Genomic DNA, 27,373 nt, shown 5'->3' with positions numbered 1-27,373 from the left:
TCCTTCACTTGGTGGCTTCCCTTGAAGTGGCTATTGATCAGTTTTAGCATTTGCTATGGTATGAATATTACTGGATCACTCGTCTAGATCTTCTATTATTGTACCAGTTAGTTGGCAAAGTGTTATTTTGGTTACCATAATATATTGGTACCTTTATTTTTTAAATATTCTTTGATAATTATGTACATGTTTGCAATTTGTGGACTTTGTATTCATGACCTGGTAATTCGCACATAGTATCATTGATACTTGTTGTTTGTGCATGTGCTTGTGTTAATAACAAGAGTACAGTTATTGAGATAGTTGATGCTTTGGGGTTGCTGCTTCCTGTTTTTTTCTCATATCAGATACAGTGATCAGGTGCTGTAAATATATGAAGTTTAAGGTCACACTGTACAATGTGGCTTACCTAGTACTAAATGCTCAAGTTTACCGTTCTGTATTTGCTTGACATGGTTGGAGCGAATTTGGTCTACTGTGCCTAGGTCCAGGAAAATTGTAAAGAGCTGAGAATGATGGGTCAAGTCCAACTCAATCGATGATACAGGAGATGTTGAAGTTGTTGTCTTTTGGGGAATTTCTTTAGTTCCATTCATCATGTCTCACAAATCCTGACTTGAATTGGTGGGAGATTATGCCCCCACTTTTTGTCAGCCCAGTGGGTACAAGTCATTCCCACATGTCTGAGCATTACTGTAGGGTCTGTTAATCTGAGCAGTTGTGGTAGGGTACTGACCTCATAGGCGTGTATTACCAGCCATCTTTGCTGCTCCAGTTATTGAGCAGACTGTATAGCTAGTTGGCCATTCAGTTAGGCTAATGATGAGAGGTGTAGGTCACACTAACAAGCTACATACTATCCAACTTATGAAATCTTAATGGACCTTCATAGCTGGTCTCTCTGTTCATCCAGCCATCCCAACAGTACAAATCATGTATGTAGGCTGGTGATGTTGATGGCATATTTGGTTAAATGTTAGAGGAGATACATCTTTTTAAACTTTAAAATGTTTAGAAGCAGAAAAAGGTCAAACCAATAGCACTTTGCAAAGGTAAGAAAAGAATAGGAGAGTAATACAGCACTCAGGTTGAGCACATTGTCTTGCTTATTGGAGGAGTTGTGGAGCTGAGTTGATAATTATGCAGTGGAAAGTTTAACACTCTAGTTAAAGTGTGTGTTGTGTATATAATTTGTCAATATATTTTTGTATTCAGGTTCTAATCCATATAGATTTAGACCATTTGTGATAACTTTAACCTGCATATCAAGGTTAGTAGCAAATATTTTAAAAAATTCTTCAGAATGTTTATTTTAATTATAACTTGTAATGGATGGAAAACACTTTTTATGCTCAGATTACACTTTTTTGGCTATTTTGATTACAACCTTTCTCTTCTTGGAGTTGGCAGATATGGGGTGAATGGAGTTAAGCTTTACAGCAGCGATTAACCATATCCTGCCACTATTTGAATAACAATACTGCCTTCTACAAGCCAAGAATATAAATTCAAGGCATTTGTCATTGTTGAGGATAAGGATGAAATGCCCTCCTTCCAGCTGGAGTCAGTGAAGATTAAGGACATCTCGGAGTATCTGTTTGATAAAATCCAACACCATAGGAATTCCAGGACATTGTTTTCAGACAACCTCATGTCAGGGTCTTTCTCCTCCAACTTGAGATAGATGATATGGATATTCAGAGCCTATTCTGAATATTGTGGTAGTGACCATGACAACCCGAGAATTCTGTAAAGTAGATTGGGGTCTTTTGTCTCAGTAGCCATGGTAGTATTTACACTGGAACGAGGTGATGTCTTGATAGCCATGGTAGTATTTACGCCGGAATATGCAGGCAGGCGATAGTTGCCATATCTCACAGCAGAGGATCCAGGTTCGAATCCTGACATGAAACAAATATTGATTTAATTAAATAAAATAAAAACAAATAAATAAAACTTGTAATATAACGTCGTTAGTAATTCTCCTTAGGCCCGTGCTTTAAGTAATAATATAGTACTCTCCTGACAATAATAACCTCAGGGTTTTTTGTGTTGCAAAATATGGTGACCTTATCAGTGCTCAACTTGGCACCATATGCGATTATTCATCTGGCTAAAAATATTAGGCAACTGAGCATGTGTGGGAGTCCACAGGCTGCATCATGTAACTGGTTAATTGGGTGGTGTATCACTCCATGACCAACATCATTTATTGAGACAATATGCCTTTCTCTGTTCATTTTAACTAAAGCCTCACCATATACTGGTCTTGCTGTCATTGCCGTCTGGCTTTCCAACCTTAGTGTTAGCCTTAGTGGAAAGTTGATTGCAGGCAGAGAAAGAGAAGAATAAATCCCATTCAGCAGCAGTATGTTTTTTTTACTATAATCTAACTTCCAGCAGCAACAGGCCCATCTGTTTTGGAGGTAAAATAATAAAGGGAACAGGAAACAATGTATATCCTTTCCCAAGCTCACCAACATTTGCCAGTGACATCTTCCTCTTCCATGACATATGTTCCAAACAGTTCATGGAGAACATCATGAAGGAGGTCAGTTCTTTACATGGCAAGAGACAGTAGAGATAGTTCACTAACTGAACTCTCAGGGAATTTACTCCAGGCTTTTCTGGTTCCAAAAGCCTAAAGAAAGATCATATCAGATATCACCTGACTCAGTGGTAGCCATGCCAAACAATCAAAATGGAGATGGTGTCATGTCTGTGAATTTTCATTAAAAGGATGAGTTTGCAAGAAATCTCAGTCTGATTGACACATACTTCTATATGCCTATCAGTGTGGCTTCACACAAGTTTCTCTGAATTGCATGAAAAGAACTATATACCAATTCATGCCTACTCCAAGTTCATTTTTACTGCAGAAAATGAATAACCTTTCCTGTTTCTCCCAACTGTGCTAATCAGCTGCAAGAAATCAGATCTCCCTCCCTCCCAGCATTTCATTCATCTGATTAAAAACAAATCATGACCCACTTCAACCTTATTTGTCAACCTTCCATTCACATGGCATGGATTATCAAGCTGTCAGTGTCAATCTACAGCAGTGAATGGATTTCCTTGACTTACTCAGTGCAGTGTCACACTTGATCTCCTTTGGTCACCTTTTCATGATGGCACTTCTGGTGACATCATTTTTTTCCTGGTTGTATAGATACAGAGTCAGGATCTAGACTGAGATAAAAGAGTTCTGTTGTTTGTGGCAAGATGCCCCTTGTGAGACCCCCATCTTGAGATTATTGTTTGGACAGCAGTTTATATCGGTTGGGGATCCTGCCTGTTGCCCTTCTTCACAATGGTCAGTGACTACTGTGGGGCAGGGGAGGGGGCCCTTACCATCATCTTTCTGGAAATGAAGGCTGATAAACATTTGTTCATTTCTGGAAGGACCTACTTCTGGTCTCTACTGGTGCTACTAACACAGGATAGCAATTCAGATGAAACACATTCCTTTGGCAGGATTTCCCATTGTGAGACCCCCATCTTGAGATTATGGTTTGTTTGGACAGCAGTTTGTATCAGTTGGGGATCCTGCCTGTTGCTCTTCTTCACAATGGTCGGTGACTACTGTGGGGCAGGGGAGTGGGTCCTTATGATCAGCCTTTTGGAAATGAAGGCTGATAAATATTTGTTCATTTCTGGAAGGACCTACTCTGTGGAAGGGCATTCCTTGTTCTGTTGTGGCAATAATCTGGCTCCTTAAAATGGGCTGGGAACCAAAATGACCTGATCTGTGCCTTCTGGTCTCTACTGGTGCTACTAACACAGGATAGCAATTCAGATGAAACACATTCCTGGCAGGCTAAATGTTCTTGCTGACTCTGTCAGGAATCTTCCAGAGCCTTGAAAACCAAGTGGTCCATTTATCTGTTGATCTCTTTAATCTGATTTGTGAGTCATTGGTAGATCTCTTTGCAGTGAGATGAAACCACTAACTGCCCACCTCAGTCTTGTTTGGTTTGTGGATGTTCTGTCAGTCAGTTATGATGGGTTTTGTGGCTGCAACTTTCCCTTTCGGCTGTTCCAATACCTAGGTGTAATGCAGAAGGGGACCAGACCAGCAAGGTTTTTCTGTGGTGGAGGTGCAACAAGTGACCACCACATACCACCATCAACACACATACCAACTATTATGCTTTTGGCCTAATTATGACACTTTGTTTCACCTAATTACATCTTACACTTGCATGCATATGGATTATACTTTTTTGGTACATGATAAAAAACAATAAAGTAATTTTTTATTTTTAATTTTGTCATCATCTTATTATACAAATAAATTTGAAAATTTTCTAAAACAAGAAGACTACTAAATAATTGAACAAGAGTACATTTGTCCATCCTATCAGTTAACCTGTATGTTTTACTTATTTTCTGTTTATAGCAGCTGTATGACAGATGGGTTTTCTTGTATTTGATAATTTGTCTCACATATTCATTTTATTTAAATGATATATTTAGGTAGCAGACCAGTCATTACTTTTAAAACAAATGGCACTAGATGTTAGTGAAAACCAACTTAATCAATGCAACTCATGCAAGTTTTATATGACTGAAAATGTTAGAGAGGGATCTTTTTAAATGTCAAAACTTGTCAGAGCAGAAAAAGGACCAGTCAATAGCACTTTACAATTTAAAAAGGAGAATATGACTGTTCTAATCCAGCACTCAGATTGAGTACATTTTTGTACTCATTGCAGAATTTGTGGACTAATCCACATGTCTAACTTTCGCTGAATGATTGTAGTCATGTGGATTAGTTAAAAGTGACTGTTGTATATAAATTATTTTTTGTCAGTATGTTTTGTGTTTGTATTCTGGACTAATCTGCAACAAGAATATTTACCAGCTGCAGATCCAGGTTAGTATAAAAAATAAATGTATAATTTCTTACAGTTTTTTGTAAATATGGCATGTAGTATATAAATTACTTTTTTATGCCCAGATTGCACTTTTTGCCAATTATGTTTGCAATAATTTCACTTCTACCTCTTTAGTTGGATGAGGGTAATCAGTATAGTTACTGCATGGCTACTAATTGTTTTCTGACATTCTTATATGTGTAGGATCAAATTACACTCATGCAGGATTGTTTATCTCACATGATTACTATTCTAAGTCACATGATGTGAAACCAGGGTTTTGATTGGTGTATCACTGCTATGACTTGATTGTATGATCTCACTGTGACCAGAACATGTGGTTTATTTTAGTATTAAAATTTTCAAGTTTACACCATAGTAAATCAAACTTTACATCCTCATTTTATTTATCCAAAACATTTCCAAGAGATATTTTTATCCTTTAGTGCTGATTCACTAACCACAAGGTGTCATTTTGTCTGTAACCATGTTTTCATTCAGTAACCACAGGATGTCATTTTGTCTGTAGCCCATGTTTTCATTCGGTAACCATAGGGTGTCATTTTGTCTGTAACCCATGTTTTGAACTGAAAATGTGAGATAATAATAAAACATGTTCACTGGTGTGGACTAGAGAAAGCTTCATTATAATTGATGGGTACAAATTCATCAAAGTCTTATTACTGCCTGCAAATTGCAACCCTGTAGGTAGGATTTTCCATTTCCATAATAGTGCTTAAAATAGATTCTTTGGTGGGAGGGATTTTCCATTTATACAGAAATGCTTACAGTAGATTATAATACTATATAATATATTTGCACTTTCACAGTAAAATAAACAAAATGCGATTTCTTTTCAATATTTCAGAGATGTTGTGGTGCACTGAAGTATTGTATTGCATTTTTGATCATCTTGGTGACCCTCTTTTTGATTGGGTAAGCTGATAAACTTGTCCTTGTAAACCTATTGCATATTTTAGCATTATGAGATTTATAACATGAGAAAGTAAGAAGTAGATATGATCAAATATTTTTTGTCTTCTATGATCACTATAAGGTCATTCAGAGGCATCATAAATACTTATTTTGTGTTGTTTCTTATTTTTTCTGTACTCTTTTAAAGGGATAAAGATAAAATGAAGCAAAATAATGTATACATTTTGTATAATAATTAAAATTTAAGTGACAAACAAAAAACAGAATTAACTGGTTCAAAGCACAAAAAATTTATATTTAGAAGTGCATGATATTTATACATCTATCAGGACAGAAAACTTTAATATATTTCAAACTAATAATAGTTTTTAAGTTATAAATAATGCTCAGTCTATACAAAATACAAAGAAATATTAGACTGTAACACTTGAGAAAATGTAACATACCAGACTAAGTCAAATGTTTAGAAATCTGGAATGATTTATAATTTAGAACTTTGAAATTGAATCTTTTCTGTGGATTCTTAAGGGAGATTGATGAGTCATCAAATTTTAAAAATCCTCTTGTTGATTAAAGCATTATTTCTTTTTTCTTACCCACTTATTCTTTCATGGTTAATCTGCCATTTAATACATATGTTCAATGCACATTTTTGTATTGCACACCCAGACTGAAAGAGTATTTATTTCAATGACATCCACACGCTGATAGTCTTAGATGCGTTCAATCTAAATTTTGTAAATCCCAAGTCATTTTGAATTTGATTCACACTATAAAGCTAAAGGTATTTAGGTTGCATAATAGACAGGGTTTGAAATGCATTTATTCTTTAAGTCAACTCAGAATGAAACATAGATGTTGTTTTAGGTATGTAATATTTAATGACAGATGAAGGATTTGATTTGGTGTCAGTTTATTGTTTTACGGCAAATGAAGGAGATATATGAGTTCACATTTGGCAAAGTTTGATTTACTTTTGATTGATCATTGGAATTGTGTTAGGTAATTTCTAATGTTCTTTGTTGTCCAGCGAAAAATATGTCCAGTCCTATTAGAGTTAGATGTGCTCTTGTTTCATATAAACTCTGGGCTTTAAATATATTTGCAATAAAAACTAATTTGAGCCCTATATACTTATATGTTGAGTCCAGTTGTGCTGGCAGATCTTGGTCTATGCATTTTGTTAGGAGTAATCAGCAGAACAAAAAGACCCTGATCTTCCAGCACATTATGCAACAGAAGATCAATTCTAGATTGTTTGCAGTTGAACTAGACATGTAAGCATGTATATATGGTATTTATGTCTTTATAATGCATACTCAACCAACTTGGTTAATTGGGCCTAAATTAGTAGTGACTATTGATCTCATTACGTTAATAAATAGTTTTGAATATTTTTTTCAGCAATTACAGAAAACAACTGAATTAAATATGAAAATATTTGCTTTGATGGACACACACTTCACACAATACCTTTCTACCTTGCATGACATAATTCACATACATAACACCATAGGAGCTTGATTTCATACATTTATAACATCAGTTAATTAACTTTTGTATCACGAATTGTGTTTTACCTGTATATCAACCAATTAATCATTTATTATTAACCAGGCCTTTTCTTGTTGACTGCAATTAGCATCACCTAATGGTCCAGCATATAAAGATCTACATTTGTCATTCTGCATTTAATTTCAAACACAGTGTTGACCTGATTTGCCCTTATAGTAAATAACAGAGTTGACATTGTGCTGTTCACGTTTCTGTGGACCAAATACACAGGTCCGTATTCCAAGCAAACAATATGATCCCTATCTACTTACACAATAGCTTTCTGGGTCTATGATGTTTGCAAGTGTTGCATTGTTTTTTATGGTAGATTTTTGCCACTTTAACAACTTCGGTTAGAATTTTGTATTCTTCTTGGCTGGAGTCAAAATAGCATTCTTACGATTCAAGAGGAAAAATTGTAGTTTCTTCTCCAGGTAGCAAAAGCGAAGAGGGAGATGGGAATCGATCTTACACACAACTCATTTTATGATTTCACAGGTTTTTTGTGCCAGGAAGCATTCTGCCCAAAGATGACAACACTACAGAATGGAAAAAGATCAGTATGCTATTTGACGATCTGGGAAGTATAAGTATGTACTAGATTTAGTCATCTTACAAAAGTTTTACTCTGATTTGATTACAGTTGTTTTCACTAAAGTTTCATTGAATTTTAGCTGTCGTGGTCATAGACCGGCAAAAAACCGTATCTAATGGTCCTGCATGCAGTATCCAGCATCTGGCATCTGCCACCCTTCAGCAGTTCTTATAACTACTACTCAAAAACTACTTCAAGAAAGTCATGAAACTTGACAGAGTTTCATTCTGTAAGTGTAGTTGGTTCTAAATGAATATAGTTACCCTTGCACATCCAAGATGGCCACCTTGTAAATCATGTTGTGATGGCTCCTTCTGAACAGATGGTAATTTTGACATGGGCTTTTCACTATAATACTTAATACATGATATTTTGATGGAAATTTTGACATGGGGTTTTCACTGTAATACTTAATACATGATATTTTGATGGAAATTATGACATGGGCTTTTCACTATAATACTTAATACATGATATTTTGATGGAAATTATGACATGGGTTTTCACTATAATACTTAATACATGATATTTTGATGGTAATTATGACATGGGCTTTTCACTATAATACTTAATACATGATATTTTGATGGTAATTTTGACATGGGCTTTTCACTATAATACTTAATACATGATATTTTGATGGAAATTATGACATGGGCTTTTCACTATAATACTTAATACATGATATTTTGATGGTAATTTTGACATGGGCTTTTCACTATAATACTTAATACATGATATTTTGATGGAAATTATGACATGGGCTTTTCACTATAATACTTAATACATGATATTTTGATGGAAATTATGACATGGGGTTTTCACTATAATATTTATTGCATGAGAAATAGATGGTAAAACTTACACAGGCTTTTGCTAAAATACTACATTATATGTTGATGGTCCAAAAAGAAATGGTCCAGATCTCTTTTCTAGTATGGCTGTAGAGGTGACTCTGTTGATCACCATGTTATAACTACTTCATCTGAAAGGATGTAAGAGTGACATCGAGTTTTCACTGAAACACTTATTATGTCTATTTGAATACGCTCACCATGGTGACCATTTTTGAAAAAGATCTTGTTATCTCAACTTTTGCTTAATAGATCATGTCAGTATAATGTCACTGAAAGACTTCTTATGATACCAAGTTGGTCCTAACTGAAAATGGTTCCATTCAAACCTTGATCATTGCCACCATGTCAACCATCAAGAAATTCTTGTTGTTCCAAATTCTTTTAAGCACATGGTCTTATTTGTATTGGGTTTTCACTAAAATAATTTGTATATTATCTGGATCTTAATGAAAATGGTGAAGGCAGCCCACTTGAAAATCGTGTTTTTGCTTTTTCTTCAGAACAAATTGTTGTATTGACAATAGGTCTTCACTAAAAGATTTCTTATGATTTGTGGTTGATCCTGAATGCAAATGTATTCAATCTGACCATCAGTATAAGAGCCATGGCAGCCATCTTGAAAATCTTTTATTGCTACTCCATTTGAATAGATGGTCATAATATTGACATTATGTTTTCACTACAACACTGTTTGAAAAAATACCAGTCTGATTTCACAAAACGACTTCCACAGAGACCATCTTGAAATTGATATAAAAATCTTGTACTGAACAAATAGTTATATTGAGATGGGTTTTCCACTTATGAACTTGGTCAAAAATAAAACTTGCTGATCTCACTTCACGAAATGTTTGTCACAGTTTGATTTGGTTTGGTTGGTTCTAAAATGGCACTTTCATTACATTAATGGCTGATCTAGCTACTAGGGAAAAAGCCACTGATCCAGACTGCCATGGGCAGGTTTTGAACCCAGTACCCTTAAATTATGAGTTTGATTTTCCACCAGCTGAGCTACTTCAGCTCTCAGCTGCCTTGGTAGTCGTATAATTTTATAGATGTTAGATAAGTAGAAATCTTTGTTCATTGAATAACTGATTTTCTGCATATGCTTTTAGTAGAACTTAAAGTTATTGAATAGAACTAATGGACGTCAGAACAATTTTGTTTTCATCAAAGTTCCTTCAGAGGCATGAAATTTTTGTAATTTGAGTAGGGGAACCCTTTCCTGTATAATAAATAGCCTGTGAACAATTTTGGGTGGCTATGGTCACCTTGGTAACCCTTGTTCCAACATCACTGTGTTTTTCCTGATGTTTTAAATCACCTGTATCATGTAGAAGAGGACTATTATGTTACTTGCAGTATCATCATTGGCATCAGTGGCCGTGTGGTCTAAAGTGCTCTCTGTTACGGATCACTGCCATCTCACCTCTGTCTGCGTGGGTTCAAGTCTAGGCTTCGGCCAATGTGGGTGTGCGAGAAAGCTTACCGGTAGCTTCTCATGGGTTGGTGGTTCTTCCAGGGGTTTTCCCAGGTTCTTCCTCCACCATAAATACTGGCTGCCATGCATAGACTATCGTGTCTAAAAAATGGTGTTAAACCTCATAACAACAGCAACAACAATTAGTGTCCACACAGAGAAAAGTAAATACATATTTACTGCCTCACTGCATCTTGAGCATTCAGTATCATCCTCTGCATCAGTATTAGTGTCCACACAGATAAAAGTAAATACATGTTTACATTCTCACTGCATCTTGAGCATTCTTTCCTTCAAGGTCCTAGGCAGTGGTTGGGAGTGGATTTCAGAGTGCCTACCACCAGGGTCGAGGCTAATTTAGTGCATATGTTTATATTAATTGTACAGACATGGTTAGGTTTTTGGTGAGGTGTGCATATTGATAAGTACTACAAGCTCATCACAGAAGTGGGTCACTGTGGCCCATAGTTTGTTTCTCAGAATTTGGCTCAATTTTGTATTTTATATGTGTGTTCATACTAGAATGATTACAGTGTATGATTGCAGACATTTCTCTTAGTATTGGACCATGACATGGATGCTTTAAAAATGTATGGATTAGCCAGTTACTCAACTTGCCAAGTTTAAAAGACAGCTGGCTTATGTGAGAAGTTCAAAAGACAGCTGGCTTATGTGAGAAGCCCCTGAAGAAGAGGAAATCAAACAAAGTCATATATGACTATTCCCTTTGATCCATGAACAAAAACTTTGTCTTTAAATGCAAGTTTTAAATATTGAATAACCCCAGACCAGGTTTGACTATTATAATTAATATTAAAATGGATGTTGTGTACAAGAGATTGCTGAGTAAAGGTGACTATTGAGACAGGTTTGACTGTATTATAATTAATATTAACATGTCTGTTATGTACAGGGGATTGCTGAGTAAAGGTGACTGTTGAGGCAGGTTTGACTATTATAATTAATATTAGAATGGCTGTTATGTACAGGGGATTGCTAAGTAAAGGTGACTGTTGAGACAGATTTGACTATTATAATTAGTATTAGCATGGCTGTTATGTACAGGGGATTGCTAAGTAAAGGTGACTGTTGAGACAAGTTTATTTGTATTATAAATTAATATTTATAGAGGCAAAGCTAATGAGTAACAAAACATTTTTGATACTGGATTTGATATGTTGGAGGTTTTCAACAAAATTAGAGATTGATTCAGAACTATGTAGTTAAAAAAGAACAGAAGGACAGGAAATGGACTTGACCTGGATTTCTGAAAATTCTTTCTGGCTGCAGAGCATCAGTCCCTCCAAGGGACTCTTGCTTTTACATCCTGTAAATTTAAAATGTTTGTAATTTATGTCCAGGTCACAGAAATTGCAGGTATTAAATCCCTTCATATGGTCAGTCATTGTTTTGCTGTCATATGATTTGTATTTTTGTTTGTCATTCAGAAGGTCCAGATGCACTCTCCTTCATTATCAGTGTCCTCAGCCTGCTTGGAATGCTGGCACTTCTTACTTATACAGTAAGTTTTTCTAGTTCACTCATTCTCAGCAGAGGATGGCTATAGATAATGATATATAAGGGAAATTTCAAAATGGTTTAATTCTAACGCCCCCTTTATTTGCATTAGGGGCATCTTCATTTGGTCACTTCTATCCATCCTTCTTTGTGACTATTTGTTGTGGAAAGCTTATGGAAATAATTGATAGATAAAGTAGGTTGTTGTCTGTCCATATGTAGAAAATCTTGTAAAGAGATTCATGCTGTTTAAATGGTTTGAGAATTTTTTATATGCATTGTTTTGATCCTGACTGGCACAAGTGGATATACGGTAGTAATATATGTCTGTCTGTGGATGAGGTGTTTACATGAATATAACTTGAACTTGCCATGTTTTTTTTATCTTCTTACATACCATTTGTTCCTGACTGTTGGGTCGGTAGATACATATTGATTTGGGATAGATCTAGGGTCAAGGTCACTGGAGCAGAACATGTGATTCACCTGTTTGTATAATAAGTAAAGTGAAAGTTTATGGGCAGACAGCACTTTGGCAAACATGTCAAAATTATAACTTACTGCAACATTTTAGGTAATTCCAATCCCACTGCTCACTTAAATGACTGAAATTTATATGATCAACAAATTAAAGTGCAGTGACTTTACAAAAAGGTGTGTGTGTGTGAGTTAGATCTTCCAAGCTTTAATTCAGGAGCAAGTCTGCTATATAATTTTGAAAAAATTGCTTTCCAGCATAAATAAACTTTTTGTTTTCATTTTAGTCAATATCCTTAAACAGTATATGTTGAAGTGTGATTATAAAGAAAACATCAAAACACTAAATGTATGTACTGTCAACAAATGATTTGGCCAGTGTCTGTAATGATGATTCTATATCCCATTGTCAGGCCTATGGCATGGCTGCCCTTCCCATAGGATTGGTTAAAGGAAGGAGGAATGTGAAGACAGAAATTATGACCGTACAGGAGAGAAAAGCTGAGACACAGTCTAGAATCAGAACTATGAGAGAGAAGGTAAGTAAAATGAGGGTTGTCATGAAGAATGTGTCACAAAACATGCATGACTTATTAATGGCTGTTGGCACTTACCTGTGCAGAAGTAGCTGAGTGTAATTTATTTATGTTACATTTATACCTGTACATAACCTGAAAGCTACATGTACCTAACCTGAGTATGTTATTATGGAGTGTGTTTGTTTATTTTTTGCTTTTATCAGCATTTTTATCTCATTATTGGCTATGTGATGCTGATGAAATGGGAGCTAAGTGCCTTTCCCAAGGACGCACAAAGGCAGATGATCTAGGTTGGCCTAGATTTGTATTGAACTAGTCCAGCAATGTAAGATGTCTACTCTGATATTTATAATGTTTGGGTTGATTTGTTACTTTCAAAATAAATGGTATTGTATAGCATGTTCCCCAGTTGACTGATGGGGGATCTCTAACACACTTAGCATATTGTGTTTTCTATAGAATAATACTAACATTATTTTAAATAATTAAACCAATGATTTAATGTGGGGAGGGGTCAAGGTCATTATCAGTAGTAATCATGTATTTCCATCTGTGTGCTGAGAAGATATGTTAAAAAATTGGCTAGTTATAGTAATAATAAAAGGATAAACAGTTACATTTTTCTTTTTAATGGAACATACCTTTTGATGGTTGACATTTCTTTCTTTCATTCATTCTTGTGTTATCTTTTTCGTCTTGTTTATGTTGGCACAGGTTACACTACTATACATGGACTAGTAGTCATCAAGCACCTAAATCTTTATGTTTAAAAGAGGATCTTTAATCATTCAACACCTAAATCTTTATGTTTAAAAGAGGATCTTTAATCATTCAACACCTAAATCTGTCTTTTACAAAAGGAAGATCTGAAGTCATTAAGCATCTAAATCTTTCTTTTACAAAAGGAAGATAAGAAAATTATAGATAAAGTGCATCAGTATTTCCAGTTGGCTACAAAATTTCTTTTCTTTAATGTCACACCCTTCACTCAAACATGGAAATATAAAAAATGGAGTTGTATCTATCCAGTCAGCCAGTACTTTAAAGTCATCAAGCACCAAAAGAGAAGAGAATTCCAACTTTTTACTTTTGGCATTATTATACCACCAGTCATAACAACAAAGCTAATTGTAATGATAGTAATGACAATGATCACTGTACAGAAGATGATGAAGATGATTGCCATTCATCATCATTATCATCATCATCATCATCATCATCATCATAATCATCATCATCCCTGCTGCAGTTTTGGGACAGTTGCCTTATAAAGTACTATCCTTGTTTTTCTTTCTCTCTCTCTATCCCAAATGCTCTAGACTAGTTGTGTATTTTTTGGGCAGAAAAATGGACTAAAAATGCAGTTTAATTTTAAACATTTTGTCTAGAGTTGTCATAATGGACCTGCTGTAAATAGAGTCTGATGCGTTATGACAGCGCTTTTGATCTGTATAATCCATTCTGTTAGGGAAAGCTCAGGGTGCTTCATAACATTTGAAATATATGTTTGATTTATATTAACAAAATTCAGTAAAATACAATTTTGAGCAGCCATTTTGTGTCTGGTTATAAATAGGGACATAAGTTCTTCTCTGCCATTATGATAGATTGGTACATAGATTGTAGTTTCTCAGTGTAAAAGACAGCAGAAACTAGATGATTAGAATAATAGGTGAAAAACAACAGCAGAGATGAAATGAAAAGAAGATTCATGGGGACTAATGTTTAAGGTTATTTGTTTTGGCCAATAAAGTTTAAGAAATTTATCATACATTATCATAGTATCTTCCTATAGGTAGATATAAACTTTCAGGTAGAGACAGTAAGATTGTATATGTTTCTTACTTTTGACAGATGTGTTATCATTTCCAGATGGGTGACCTTCATTCCATAAAAATGATGATGGTGTTCCTGCTAAGAATGCTAAAGGGTTTTCATATCTGAACCTTTTGTTTTCTTACATTCTTGGGCACAAAAATAGAAATACCCACAGTCATTGACTTTAGATTATGGTCAAATGTTCTCAGATTATTCAGGGGACATTCTTAATGTTGCCATACTTTCTTTTTCTTTTATTGAAATCTAACATATTAATGTAAAAAATTACACAACACAAAAATACATCTATTTGAATTTTTTTAAAAAATGGTCTAATGTTTGTGGGTATCACTTAAGAAAATTCATTTTATGGTTGCTCTGCCAGAAACATTCAAGAAATGTCTCGTAAGCATGGACTTTTATTCATATGGTGCTACTGTGTATAACATTCTGCATGACTGACACACTTGACAAGTATCCATCTGTACTCTCACTGTCACTCTCTGTACATTTATAACCAACAATATTTGGAAACATTGAGTTAACTAGTTTTGGTATTGCATATATGTGGGACAGGTACAGTGTCAATCTTCTGTTGTTGAGTAGGATTCTGTTTTGGTTATTAAGTGTTTTGCAACAGGTACATGTGTAGGTATATGCTGCATGTGTGTGTTTCCGATTGCATGTTTAATGCAAGAAGCACATGTGTATATACTGTATGTGAGTGTTTCCGATTGCATGTTTAATGCAAGAAGCACATGTGTATATACTGTATGTGAGTGTTTCCGATTGCATGTTTAATGCAAGAAGCACATGTGTATATACTGTATGTGAGTGTTTCCGATTGCATGTTTAATGCAAGAAGCACATGTGTATATACTGTATGTGAGTGTTTCCGATTGCATGTTTAATGCAAGAAGCACATGTGTATATACTGTATGTGAGTGTTTCAGATTGCATGTTTAATGCAAGAAGCACATGTGTATATACTGTATGTGAGTGTTTCAGATTGCATGTTTAATGCAAGAAGCACATGTGTATATACTGCAGGTGAGTGTTTCCGATTGCATGTTTAATGCAAGAAGCACATGTGTATATACTGTATGTGAGTGTTTCCGATTGCATGTTTAATGCAAGAAGCACATATGTATATACTGTATGTGAGTGTTTCAGATTGCATGTTTAATGCAAGAAGCACATGTGTATATACTGCAGGTGAGTGTTTCCAGATGTCTAATGCAAGATGAAATATACTAATGTGAGTGTTTCCAGATTACATTTTTAATGCAACAGATGCATATATATATATATATATATATATATATATATATATATATATATATATATATATATATATATATATATATATATACTGCTATACTGCAAGTGAGTGTTTCCAGATTGCATGTTTAAACTTTAATGTAACCTTTGAAGCTGAGAAGAATATTCATATGCATTATATAATTTTCTTTGCTTTACTCTATAATTCTTTTTTTCTTCACAAGACTCAGCTGCAACCATATTTATTGACATTGCATGTGAGTCAATGTAAGCAACTTATGAAGTCTTTACATGAAGTATAGGGCTTGTGTGTCTTATATAGTGATGAGATAGTTACTTGTAACTAAAGCATGCATCATAAAATAAATAATACTACTTATGTGTGGGATAAACATCGATTGACAACTATGTACTTGTAAGTTATGTATGTATTGTGAAACGATTACCTGGAGGTCAAAGACTTGTACAGGGTAGTCATTTGAAAAAAAAATATCTCTGAAATGAACTGTAAAAAATTAATATTTCTTGTTGTCAACAGTAACTATATTTTATTATTTAAGAAATTTCAATAAAATTTGTTAGGTCTTGTATAGTCTGGCATGTTATATAACATAGCACTCCCTCATAATCTTAATAATCAGTCATAGAGTATAGTCTTGTTGTTTGACTGCTTTATAATGAAGTAGTTAATGCATTTTATTTATTGCCATGTAATCGCTAATGAAATTTGATCTATGATCATACCTGCCATGTGGTCTGGGGCAGCTGATTAATTTTTGAGCTACAGAACCAGCCTATTTGTAATATAGCTGATTAATTTTTGAGCTATGGAACCGGCCCATTTGTGATGGAGCTGATTAAATTTGAGTTATAGAACCAGCCTATTTGTATTGGAGCTGAGTCATTTTTGAGCTATGGAACCAGCCTATTTGTGATAATGTATTAATTACCATATTAAAAAGAATGAAGTTCGCTGATCAGCTGTAAATAATTACCAGAACTATTTCGTATTATTTTTTAGAAGAAGTCTGCATATCGCTAATTGTTCTCATTAATAGACTTGAACCTAAAAGAGTTTCAGTTTGGGGCCATGAGTGGCCGAGTGGTCTAAAGCGCTCACCATTATGGATCACTGCCACCTCACCTCTGTCTGTGTGGGTTTGAGTCTTGGGCTCAGCCAGTGTGGGTACATGAGAAAGCTTGCCAGTAGCTTCTCATGGGTCGGTGGTTCTTTCTGGGGTTTTTGTCCACCATTGATACTGGCCGTCATGTATAGCCTATCTTGTGCTGAAAAATGGCATTAAACCCTACAACAACAAGAAGTTTCAATTTTATAGCTGTTGGGTACAGGTACTAGCGGATGTGAACGAGAAAATCTACCCTGACTGGATTTTTATAGTACGCAAATACAGAGAAATTTATTTAAAAAACAACGCAACCAGCATATCATTTTTGTATTTTATAATTTTACCTTTGCAGATATCATTCATAGGAGGTACACATGTTTTGTTGGTCTTACCATGGAAGTATAGTAATTTGACCAGACATTTACATTATGATCTATGGTAGTTGAATTAGTTGTCTTTACCCATAGAACATGAACTGTGTTATAATGAAGGACTTTATAGTGAGGGAGTGCTGTATTTATTCTGTGACATCATAATGCTAATACATTAAAATGTTATGTGATTAACATCACTATGGTTATTGATTTTAAGGCCAGTTCAAAACTAGGTGATCACTATTTTCTGTGGCTGCACTCGTGTAGTTTGTTGTATCAGTAGATTAATACAAGGAAGGTTTGTTGGGTCAAAGGATCACTTTATTTATATCTAATGTCTACAGCATTTCAGGCAAGACAAGATTTGCAAATAGTTCCCTTTAAAATGTTTCAGGACAAAACAATTAGTATGATAAAGTCAGAAGCAACTCCAACAGCAAGAAATGGAACCATCGATGTCCATCCCCCAATTAAGTTACTGGGCAAAGTTTACTTAAAATAACTTTTTAACTATGTTGACATTGTGTAATTTTATTTCTGTGCTGTAAATTCTAAATTAGTTTGTGGTATTTCAATTTACATGAATTTTGTGCATACCACAAAGAGACACAGCAAACCATGATCCTACAGTGGACACTTGGATCCCATACCCAGTCCATACAATTATGTACTAAAGAAAATGCCATCTTTGCACAACCATTGAAATTTTAATACCCACAAAAGTAACCTGCCATGAAATACAAATGCTGTGAAAGAGACCACCTGTCTTGAGAGGCCATTATTTTTTGGCAGAAATGGTGGTCTTTCAAGATGGGTTCTACTGTAATAGAAACAATCATTGTAGGCAGATGAGAGTGCTAGACAATAGCATAGATGACAACTATTACACTTTTGGCGTAATCATTATGGTTTTTTTCACTAAATTATGCCTTACATGTAAATGTGTTCAGATTACATGTTTTTGGTATATCCCCCTCCAAAAAAATGAATAATTTGTTTTGTCATTTTTATTAACATCTCATCAGTCCCACAGTATTGTATTCTAGAAAAGATGGCATCTGTGTAACTGCAACATAAGACTACACCTGTCTGTAGACTTCCATGCACTTTCCTAACAGTATTATGTTCTATTTATAGCAGCTGCCTAATTTCCAAGAAACATGCTGGTTTCTAATTACAAACGTTTGACCTTGGATTCATTTATAGCAGCTGTATGGCTTAGTTAGGAGAGAACAGACTGGTTTTCTAACTTTTAATCTTTGCTCACAGATTCTTTGTTCTAATTCAGGTCTGGTACAGAACCAGTCTGTAGGTATTTGGCGCTAAAAGTCGTCAGATTTATTCTAGTCGATGTGTGTGTTAAAGCAAAATGTTTTTCAAATAATTTCACAGATGGATTAGAAAAAGACGAAAAACCAATTCAGAGATGAATACATGAATTACACAATACAGCACGCCATTCTGGGGCAACTTCATACCACTTGCAGGCTGTGTGGAAAGGATTTTAATATTGGTCAGGGTGATAAAACAAAGAAAGAACAAAATCATCTAATATTGTTAGGTGTTTAACAGTAGATACTTCACTTAAAATTGCAGAAGCCATGAAAATTGGGCTGTTTAGTATTGCAACAGACAGGAGTAGTGATTATGATGAAGAAAGTTGTACTCAGTGTAAGAGACTTTGACAATGAAAAGAGCAAAGTCAGAGTGCTCTTCTTTCATTACCAGAATTAACAGCAGATTCCACTGGAGAAAATATGTTTGATTTGCTTGATAATGATTTGAATAAATATAAGTTGGCAGAACTGTATGGGGTTTTCAGCTGATAATGCATCAGTGATAACTGGAATACATAAAGGAATTGCATTCTATATTTTGAAAAATGTCTCCATCATTGTACATATCAGGTTGTCTTTGTCATATGATGCACCAAGCTGCAGGAAAAGCTGTTCATACATTAGAAAGAGAAATCCTGAAGTATCATCAAGTTGGCACTCTACCTGACAATGTACTTAATGCGGACGGAGTTTTTTTCATCTATTTCCCAGCTAAAAGACCCAATAACTGGAAGATATAAATTTCCTCTTCTTTGTCATGTTATGAAAGGAATATTGGTTCTTTACCATTCTAATGCTGACTGTGAGAGATTGTTCAGTATTGTTAACAAAAATAAAGCTGAATTCAGATCCAGGTTCTGTAACCCAGCACATAGTGCTCTACTGGTGTGCAAAACATGCATAGTCTCAACTGGTGCAAAGTGTTTTGAAATGCAGTATGAGAGTCTGTTGCTTTTTAAAGCTCAAAGTGTTATATACGAAAATTTGAAGCAGTAATTGATGTTAAAAGCCCAGAGGGATAGATAAATCATTTTGTACATATGCTCATTGAATTTTTGTCATGTTATATGTGGATTAGTCTTTTTCTGCTTGGATTACTCTTTTTGTCCACTTGGATTACACTTTTTCCTCGACAGGGGTTGGCATGTATGCAGTATATTCACAGTTATTCTCTGCAGAAGAATTACTGTTTTACTGTATAGTTTATTTTGCAAAAATAAAATTATATCTTCTACCTTTTAGAAAAAGTATTTATTTATAAACCATCTCATGAAAATCATATTTTGCCCTTTCAGTACTCAAGTCAATCAATGTCCACTCGTGATCGCCAACGAATATCAGATCTCGAGGAATCAGAGCATTTGATTGAGAGACAAGAGCGCCATCTGGTGGCCAAATCAAAGAGCTGCTTGGAGAAATGTTTCATGATCCTACGACCTTTTGAAATCGTTTTTGGGATATTTTTCATTCTTCTGACTGTTCTGATCTTCTTATCTCTTTTACTGACCAAGTAAGATCTCAGTTTCCTTAGACATAGTTATAAAGTTTTACTTTTTTTAGAGAATAAAATCAAATATTGGAATGTTTATGCAAAAAGCATATTAGTGGGTAGCAATCAGTTGCATCATGCACGAGTATTTTATCTTTCAATAAGACTAGACAAAATTTCCAATGTAGTATTTGAAGATGTGTTGATACATGATTGGAGTAAGTTAATTGTTTTTCTTGATTCTTTCTGATTTGAGTAGTTTTAGTCAAATTATCATTCATGATAGAATGATGTATTAATTAATGATCTATGATTAATGATAGAATGATGTATTAATGATCTATGATTAATGATAGAATGATGTATTAATTAATGATTAATGATAGAATGATGTATTAATTAATGATCTATGATTAATGATAGAATGATCTCTCACTATTAAAGGAAGTCATACAAGTGTGCTACTGTGTCATCATACATGAGGTTGCCTGGTCATGCGCAATGATATACAGAGTATTACATATTATAATGGGATCCACGACTATCCCCACCGTATAAAGGGACATTGTTATTTTGAGATGTCTTATAGTGAGGGAACACCATATTAGGAATATTAATGATTAATGGCTTTAGAGAAAAATAGTATGAGTAGAATGAAACAACAACCTTATTGGCAAGTTATAACCTGTATCAATGTTTGTGACACCCATATTATGAAATTGCTTCTACAACTAAATACCCCATATCCATGTCTGTGTCAACCATATAATGTAATTACTTATTCAGTTGAATACACCATATCCATGTCTTTGTCACCCATACAATGAAATTTCTTAAATTTTTCAGTTGAATCAGTATATTAACAGCCAGTTACTTTAAATCACAGCATTTGAAGTTATAAATTTAAACAGGAAATCCAACTTTCAGAAATGTATTTCACAGAAAAATTATTCTATACAACAAGTCATGCATGAATACTACAGACCTGCAAATCCTTATGGTGTAGCTGCTCGTCTTTTGGAAATGACACTTAAATATGGACTTATGGAATAAAAGAACAAAGTATGGAAATATGATTGAGGTAAAATATGGATACTGGCTCATCCATGTTTGATTCGGATCCGGGTTTCATATTAGATTCAGTGGAATTAGTCAGGGAACCAGACCATTTCTATCAGAGTACTCAAGATGCTTTTGTGATACAAAGTGTATGCATACATTAAGCTTTTGCTTATTGTGTTTTTTTTACAAATGGCATCCAACATGTGACAGGTCAGGATAAAAGGGACAATAAACCTTTTTAAAAGCTTTTTACATGAACACAATGTTTACCATCGATAAATCAGTCCTGAGTCACTTTTAGAGGGTTGTTTTCCAGCTTGACAATAATGGTTAATTATATTTTGTTACACCTTAATGTAAACTGTTCCAACTTATGGAAAAATTTACTGCCTTACTGTGAAGGTCTTGTTAGGGCTGGCAGGTCTGATACTTAGTAACAAGTCATGCATGAATACCATGCAACAAGTCATGCATGATACCATGTACCAAGTCATACATGCATACCATGCAACAGGTCATTCATGAACACCGTACAACTAACTAGTCATACATGAATACCATGCAACAAGTCATGCATGAATACCATGCAACAAGTCATGCATGAATACCATGCAACAAGTCATGTATGAATACTATTCAGTGAGTCATGCATGAATACCATGCAACAAGTCATGCATAAATACCATGCAACAAGTCATTAAAAAATATGCAACTTATGCAGCAAGTCATGCATGAATATTTTGCGGTACATCATACATGATTACTGTACAGTAAGTCATACATGAATACCATGCAGCAAGTCATGCATGAATACCATGTAGCAGGTCATTCACAAATACCATCCAGTAATCCATAGATGAATATTATGCAGCAAGTCATGCATGAATATTTTGCGGTACATCATACATGATTACTGTACAGTAAGCCATACATGAATACCATGCAGCAAGTCATGCATGAATACCATGTAGCAGGTCATTCACAAATACCATCCAACAATCCATAGATGAATACCATGCAACAAGTCATATATGAATACCATTCAGTAAGTCATTCATGAATATTTTGCAGCAAGTCATACATGATTTCTATGCAGAAAGTTATACGATTACTGTATAGCAAGTCATACATGAATACTATGAAACAAGTCATGCATGAATACCATGAAGCAAGTCATACATGAATACTATGAAGCAAGTCATGCATGAATACTATGCAACAAGTCAGTCGTGAATACAATGCAACAAGTCATTCATGAACAACATGCAACAAGTCAGTCATGAATACCATGCAACAAGTTATACATGAACACCATGCAGCAAGCCATTCATGAATACCATGCAGCAAGTCATGCATGAATATTTTTGCAATCAGTCATACATGAGTACCATCCAGCAAAACATGCATGAATATTTTGCAGCGATTCTGATTTCTGTGCACAAAGGTATACATGATCGCTGAACAGCAAGTCATACATGAATACTATGCAGCGAGTCATGTATGAAGGTCATGGAGTAAGTCGTTCATGATACCATGCAACAAGTCATGCATGAACACCATGCAACAGGTCATTCATGAACACCATGCAACTAGTTATATATGAATACCATGCAAAAAGTCATTCATGAATAAAATGCAAAAAGTTATGCATGAATACCATGCAAGTTATTCATGAATACCATGCAACAAGTCATACATGAATACCATACAAGTCATGCATGAATACCATGCAGCATGTCATTCATGATTACTGTGCAGCAAGTCCAACATGAAGTACATATTTTCATTTATGCCAAAATATGCTGGGAGTGTATTGCTGAGGACAAGAAAGTCACACTGTATTTAGTCTTACAAGTCGAGTCCAACTGAAAACTTCACAGACTCAGATATGCTGTCATATAATGTGCTGGCAGATCTGGTTCTTTGTAGTTTGTTAGGCATAATCGGTGGAACAGTCAGTATAGACCCTGATCTGTTGGTGTGTTGTGTGCCAGCAGATCTTGGTCTGTGTAGTTTGTTAAGAGTAATCAGTGGAACAGTCAGTATAGACCCTGATCTGTTGGTGTGTTGTGTGCCAGCAGATCTGGGTCTGTGTAGTTTGTTAAGAGTAATCAGTGGAACAATCAATAAAGACCCTGATCTGTTGGTCCATTTTGTAATGGCAGATCAAGTCTGTTTTGTTTGTAGTTGGACTTGATATACAAGCAAGTTTGTACAGTATTGTTAATAAAATTGTATGATTTACAAACACTTGCTGACTGCTGGTAATTTTTTTCATTTATTCTGTCTTCAGCATTGACAAGGCCATGCACAGCCAGGGTTACCAAACAGGTTATGCCCTTCCAAAAAGAACCCTGCCCAACCCAGTTGACATAGTCCTTGTATTTTGTCAACAGGTATGTCAATAGTTCAAAATTCTTTATACGGTAATTATAGTCATACTATTTTTGTAAACTGAACTTTATTTCCATTGGTTAAATGAGGGTGATCATATTGAGTGTATTTTTTTCGGGATAATGAGAGGATTACAATAAAGGTTTCAGATACTAAATTCAGCTCCCATGGTTGGTTGGTTAGTTGGTTTTTCACAGCACTACAATTACCTATCAAACTTAAGTAGATATAGTGTGATCTACTTGAGGTTTTTTGTTGTCATTTCAAATTTTAGGTTGTCAGGCCCTAATAATTTGAGAGCAAAATTCCATTGAATGGAAATTGATATCAGAATATGATAAAATTTCCATTGAGTGGAAATTGATGATAGAATATGATACAATTTTCATTGAGTGGAAATTGATGATAGAACATGATAAATATTCCATTGAATGGAAATAGAACACAGAATATGATAAAAATTCTACTGAATGGAAACTGATAACAGACTATGTTAAAAAATTCCATTTATTGGAAATTGGTGACCGAATATATTACAGATTTCATTGAGTGGAAATTGGTGACCGAATATATTACAGATTTCTTTGAGTGGAAATTGGTGACCGAATATATTACAGATTTCATTGAGTGGAAATTGGTGACTGAATATGTTACAGATTTCATTGAGTGGAAATCGGTGACTGAATATGTTACAGATTTCATTGAGTGGAAATTGGTGACTGAATATGTTACAGATTTCATTGAGTGGAAATTGGTGACTGAATATGTTACAGATTTCATTGAGTGGAAATCGGTGACCGAATATGTTACAGATTTCATGGAGTGGAAATTGGTGACAGCATATGATAAAAAGTGAAGGTTTTAGTTACAGCAGATTGAAGAGTAATTATACAAAAGCATAATATTATTTTTAAGAGTACATGATCTGTCAAAACTGTCAACAGTCATCTGCTTCAGCTTCAAGCAAGCCATTAAAATTCAGATTGGCATTCTCTTAAACCATCTCTCTTCATTTTGCAGACCTCAGGTTCACTGATTAAAAACATTATCTTTTATTTTCTTCTGATAGTTTATGCTAGTTAAACCATAGCCATATCTGTGTATGGGAGTTGGACTGACAGTAACTTTACTGACTGTATGGGAGTTCGACTGGCAGTAATGTGTGTATGGGAGTTAGACTGACAATAATTATACTGCCTGTATGGGAGTGCGACTGGCAGTAATGTGTGTATGGGAGTTAGACTGACAGTAATTTTACTGCCTGTATGGGAGTGCGACTGGCAGTAATGTGTGTATGGGAGTTAGACTGACAGTAATTTTACTGCCTGTATGGGAGTTCGACTGGCAGTAATGTGTGTATGGGAGTTCAACTGGCAGTAATGTGTGTATGGGAGTTAGACTGACAGTAATTTTGCTTCTGACTAAATTTTCAATATCAACATGTTTCCTGACCTGTGCCATTAACTGAGGTTGAATGCACAGGTCATCTGTTAGAATGGTTGCTTTCAGTAGGCTGTAAGCCAGACTGGTCACGTGCTAAAATGGCAAATGTAGGAACAGACAATCTCGGGAATCAAAAAAGGATTATGATACAATTTAAATTGCATCTGTCAAATGTTTTTAGCATAAAATGTTGGACTTACTAGTAATTAAAAATTGTTGATTTAATGTTTACTTGCTGCATTTTGAATTCAGAGGGCTGCCAGTGGATGACCAGATGACCAAATTTTCACTTGCCAGTTTTGAATATATAATTACAAATGCAACCATTTTAGTCACTGATTTCATGCCCAAAGTTGTACTGAAATAACAGGCATCTGTGGTCATAGGCTACAAGAAAATCATGATCTAGACAGATTTTAGCATTTGCTTCCTTCTGTCCAGCATGCTAGGATTGAGATGTGTATGCATACAATGAATAATGTTTTATGTGAGTTGTAATCAAAAAAGTAGTGTGCACTTAATGTGGCAAATGCAGGCACTACATTGACTATGGTCAGTTACTATATATAATCATTAGTTAAGTTTGACTGCAGATTACATAGACCCTGATCTGCTGTTGCACAATGCACTGACAGATCAGGGACTATGCTGTTTGTTGTACTGATTGCTCCTAATAAACTTCATATATTCAGATCTGCCCATGTGTTATGCAATGGTATATCTGAGTCAGTGCAGTTTGCAGTTGGACTTGACTTATAAATGATGTTATATGGTATTGACTGTTCTGTGTTTATTGGCTTTTATTTTTGCCAACCAGTGAAATTTCTTCTTTTGTTTTCTTGCTACATTGCATCCAATCAAACCAGTTCTTGTAGCCTGTCCTTAAACATTTGCATATAAATGACTGACATTGAACTTGTACCTTGTACTTTTCTTGACTTGAACTCTTTCTCTGAGCAAATAAAACAGTTTGGTTAAATGCCAGAGATTTTCATCCACAGATTTAGGCTATCATTAATAATCATATGAGAAGACATACTGAAGTATTTGCAGGTTAGTTCAGAAACATCTGAAGACAAACTCCAAATTGTTTCATTCAAGTAATTTGGCCTAAACTAACATGATTGCATCAGTCTTCAGAACAACACTGGGTACCTCTTTGGGACGCACTCCCATGATGCTGAATACCACTTTGGGATACACTCCCATGACATTGTGTACCACTTTGGTGCACACTCCCATGATACTGAGTACCACTTTGGGACACACTCCCATGACACTGAGCACCACTTTGGGGCATACTTCTATGACACTGAGCACCACCTTGGGGCACACTCCCATGGTACTCAGCTGTTTTGAAAAATCCATTATCTCCATGTTTATTTTCAGGTGTTCCCACTGGACTATATTTTGTTCTCAGCCCTGGTGTTGTATCTGGTGTTTTGTTCCATGTCAGGCATCAGAAACATTGGAATATGGTTCTTTTGGCTGAGGGTAAGTTATTTTTTTGTTGGTTGCAGTATTTGAAACCAACTTATCTTTATTATAGTTATGATAGCCTAATAGCATATTTCTAACACTGTACTGTTTTCCTTGTATGCCTCATATCTCATATATAATACTTTGCAGCTTTTTTTGTATGCCTCATGGCACAGGTACACTTTAATGCTTTCCTTGTATGTGTCATGGTGCATTTATAATACTTTACTGCTTTTTTTGTATGTCTCATGGCACAGATATAATACTTTAGTGTTTACCCTGTATGTCTCATGGCACATTTATAACATTTTACTGCTTTCCTTGTATGCCTCATGGCACAGATATAATACTTTACTGCTTTTATTGTATGCCTCATGGCACAGGTACACTTTTTTTACTGCTTTCCTTGTATGTCTCATGGCACATTTATAACAGTTTACTGCTTTCCTTGTATGCCTCATGGCACATTTATATTACTTTACTGCTTTCCTTGTATGTCTCATGGCACATTTATATTACTTTACTGCTTTCATTGTATACCTCATGGCACATTTATAACACTACTGCTTTCCTTGTATGTCTCATGGCACATTTATAACACTGTACTGCTTTCCTTGTATGCCTCATGGCACATATATATTACTTTACTGCTTTCCTTGTATGCCTCATGGCACAGATATAATACTTTACTGCTTTCCTTGTATGCCTCATGGCACATTTATAACACTGTACTGCG

The 27,373-nt window shown here is 35.0% G+C and overlaps 1 protein-coding gene across 4 annotated transcripts in view; it reads left to right on the top strand.

Moving 5' to 3' along the window:
* Positions 1 to 27,373, top strand: part of LOC149808046 (putative lysosomal cobalamin transporter) — an 88,203-nt gene that overhangs the window by 14,977 nt on the left and 45,853 nt on the right. For all 4 annotated transcript variants that reach the window (XR_016423926.1, XR_016423922.1, XM_089973002.1 and 1 more), the window contains exons 5-11: positions 5,746 to 5,813; positions 7,866 to 7,957; positions 11,748 to 11,821; positions 12,708 to 12,833; positions 20,066 to 20,280; positions 23,615 to 23,717; positions 26,548 to 26,652. Coding sequence is in view for 2 of the 4 variants with exons in the window: in XM_089973002.1 (XP_089829128.1) it covers positions 5,746 to 5,813; positions 7,866 to 7,957; positions 11,748 to 11,821; positions 12,708 to 12,833; positions 20,066 to 20,280; positions 23,615 to 23,717; positions 26,548 to 26,652 (783 nt within the window). In the remaining 2 variants the exon portion in view is untranslated. The remainder of the gene's footprint in view (positions 1 to 5,745; positions 5,814 to 7,865; positions 7,958 to 11,747; positions 11,822 to 12,707; positions 12,834 to 20,065; positions 20,281 to 23,614; positions 23,718 to 26,547; positions 26,653 to 27,373) is intronic.

The sequence above is a fragment of the Sinohyriopsis cumingii genome, chromosome 1 (assembly GCF_028554795.1).
Source record: "Sinohyriopsis cumingii isolate HCF-2022 chromosome 1, ASM2855479v2, whole genome shotgun sequence".
In the NCBI taxonomy this organism is placed as follows: domain Eukaryota; kingdom Metazoa; phylum Mollusca; class Bivalvia; order Unionida; family Unionidae; genus Sinohyriopsis; species Sinohyriopsis cumingii.
Note: the sequence above shows the minus strand (reverse complement) of the source record. Positions and strands in the feature narration are given on the sequence as shown.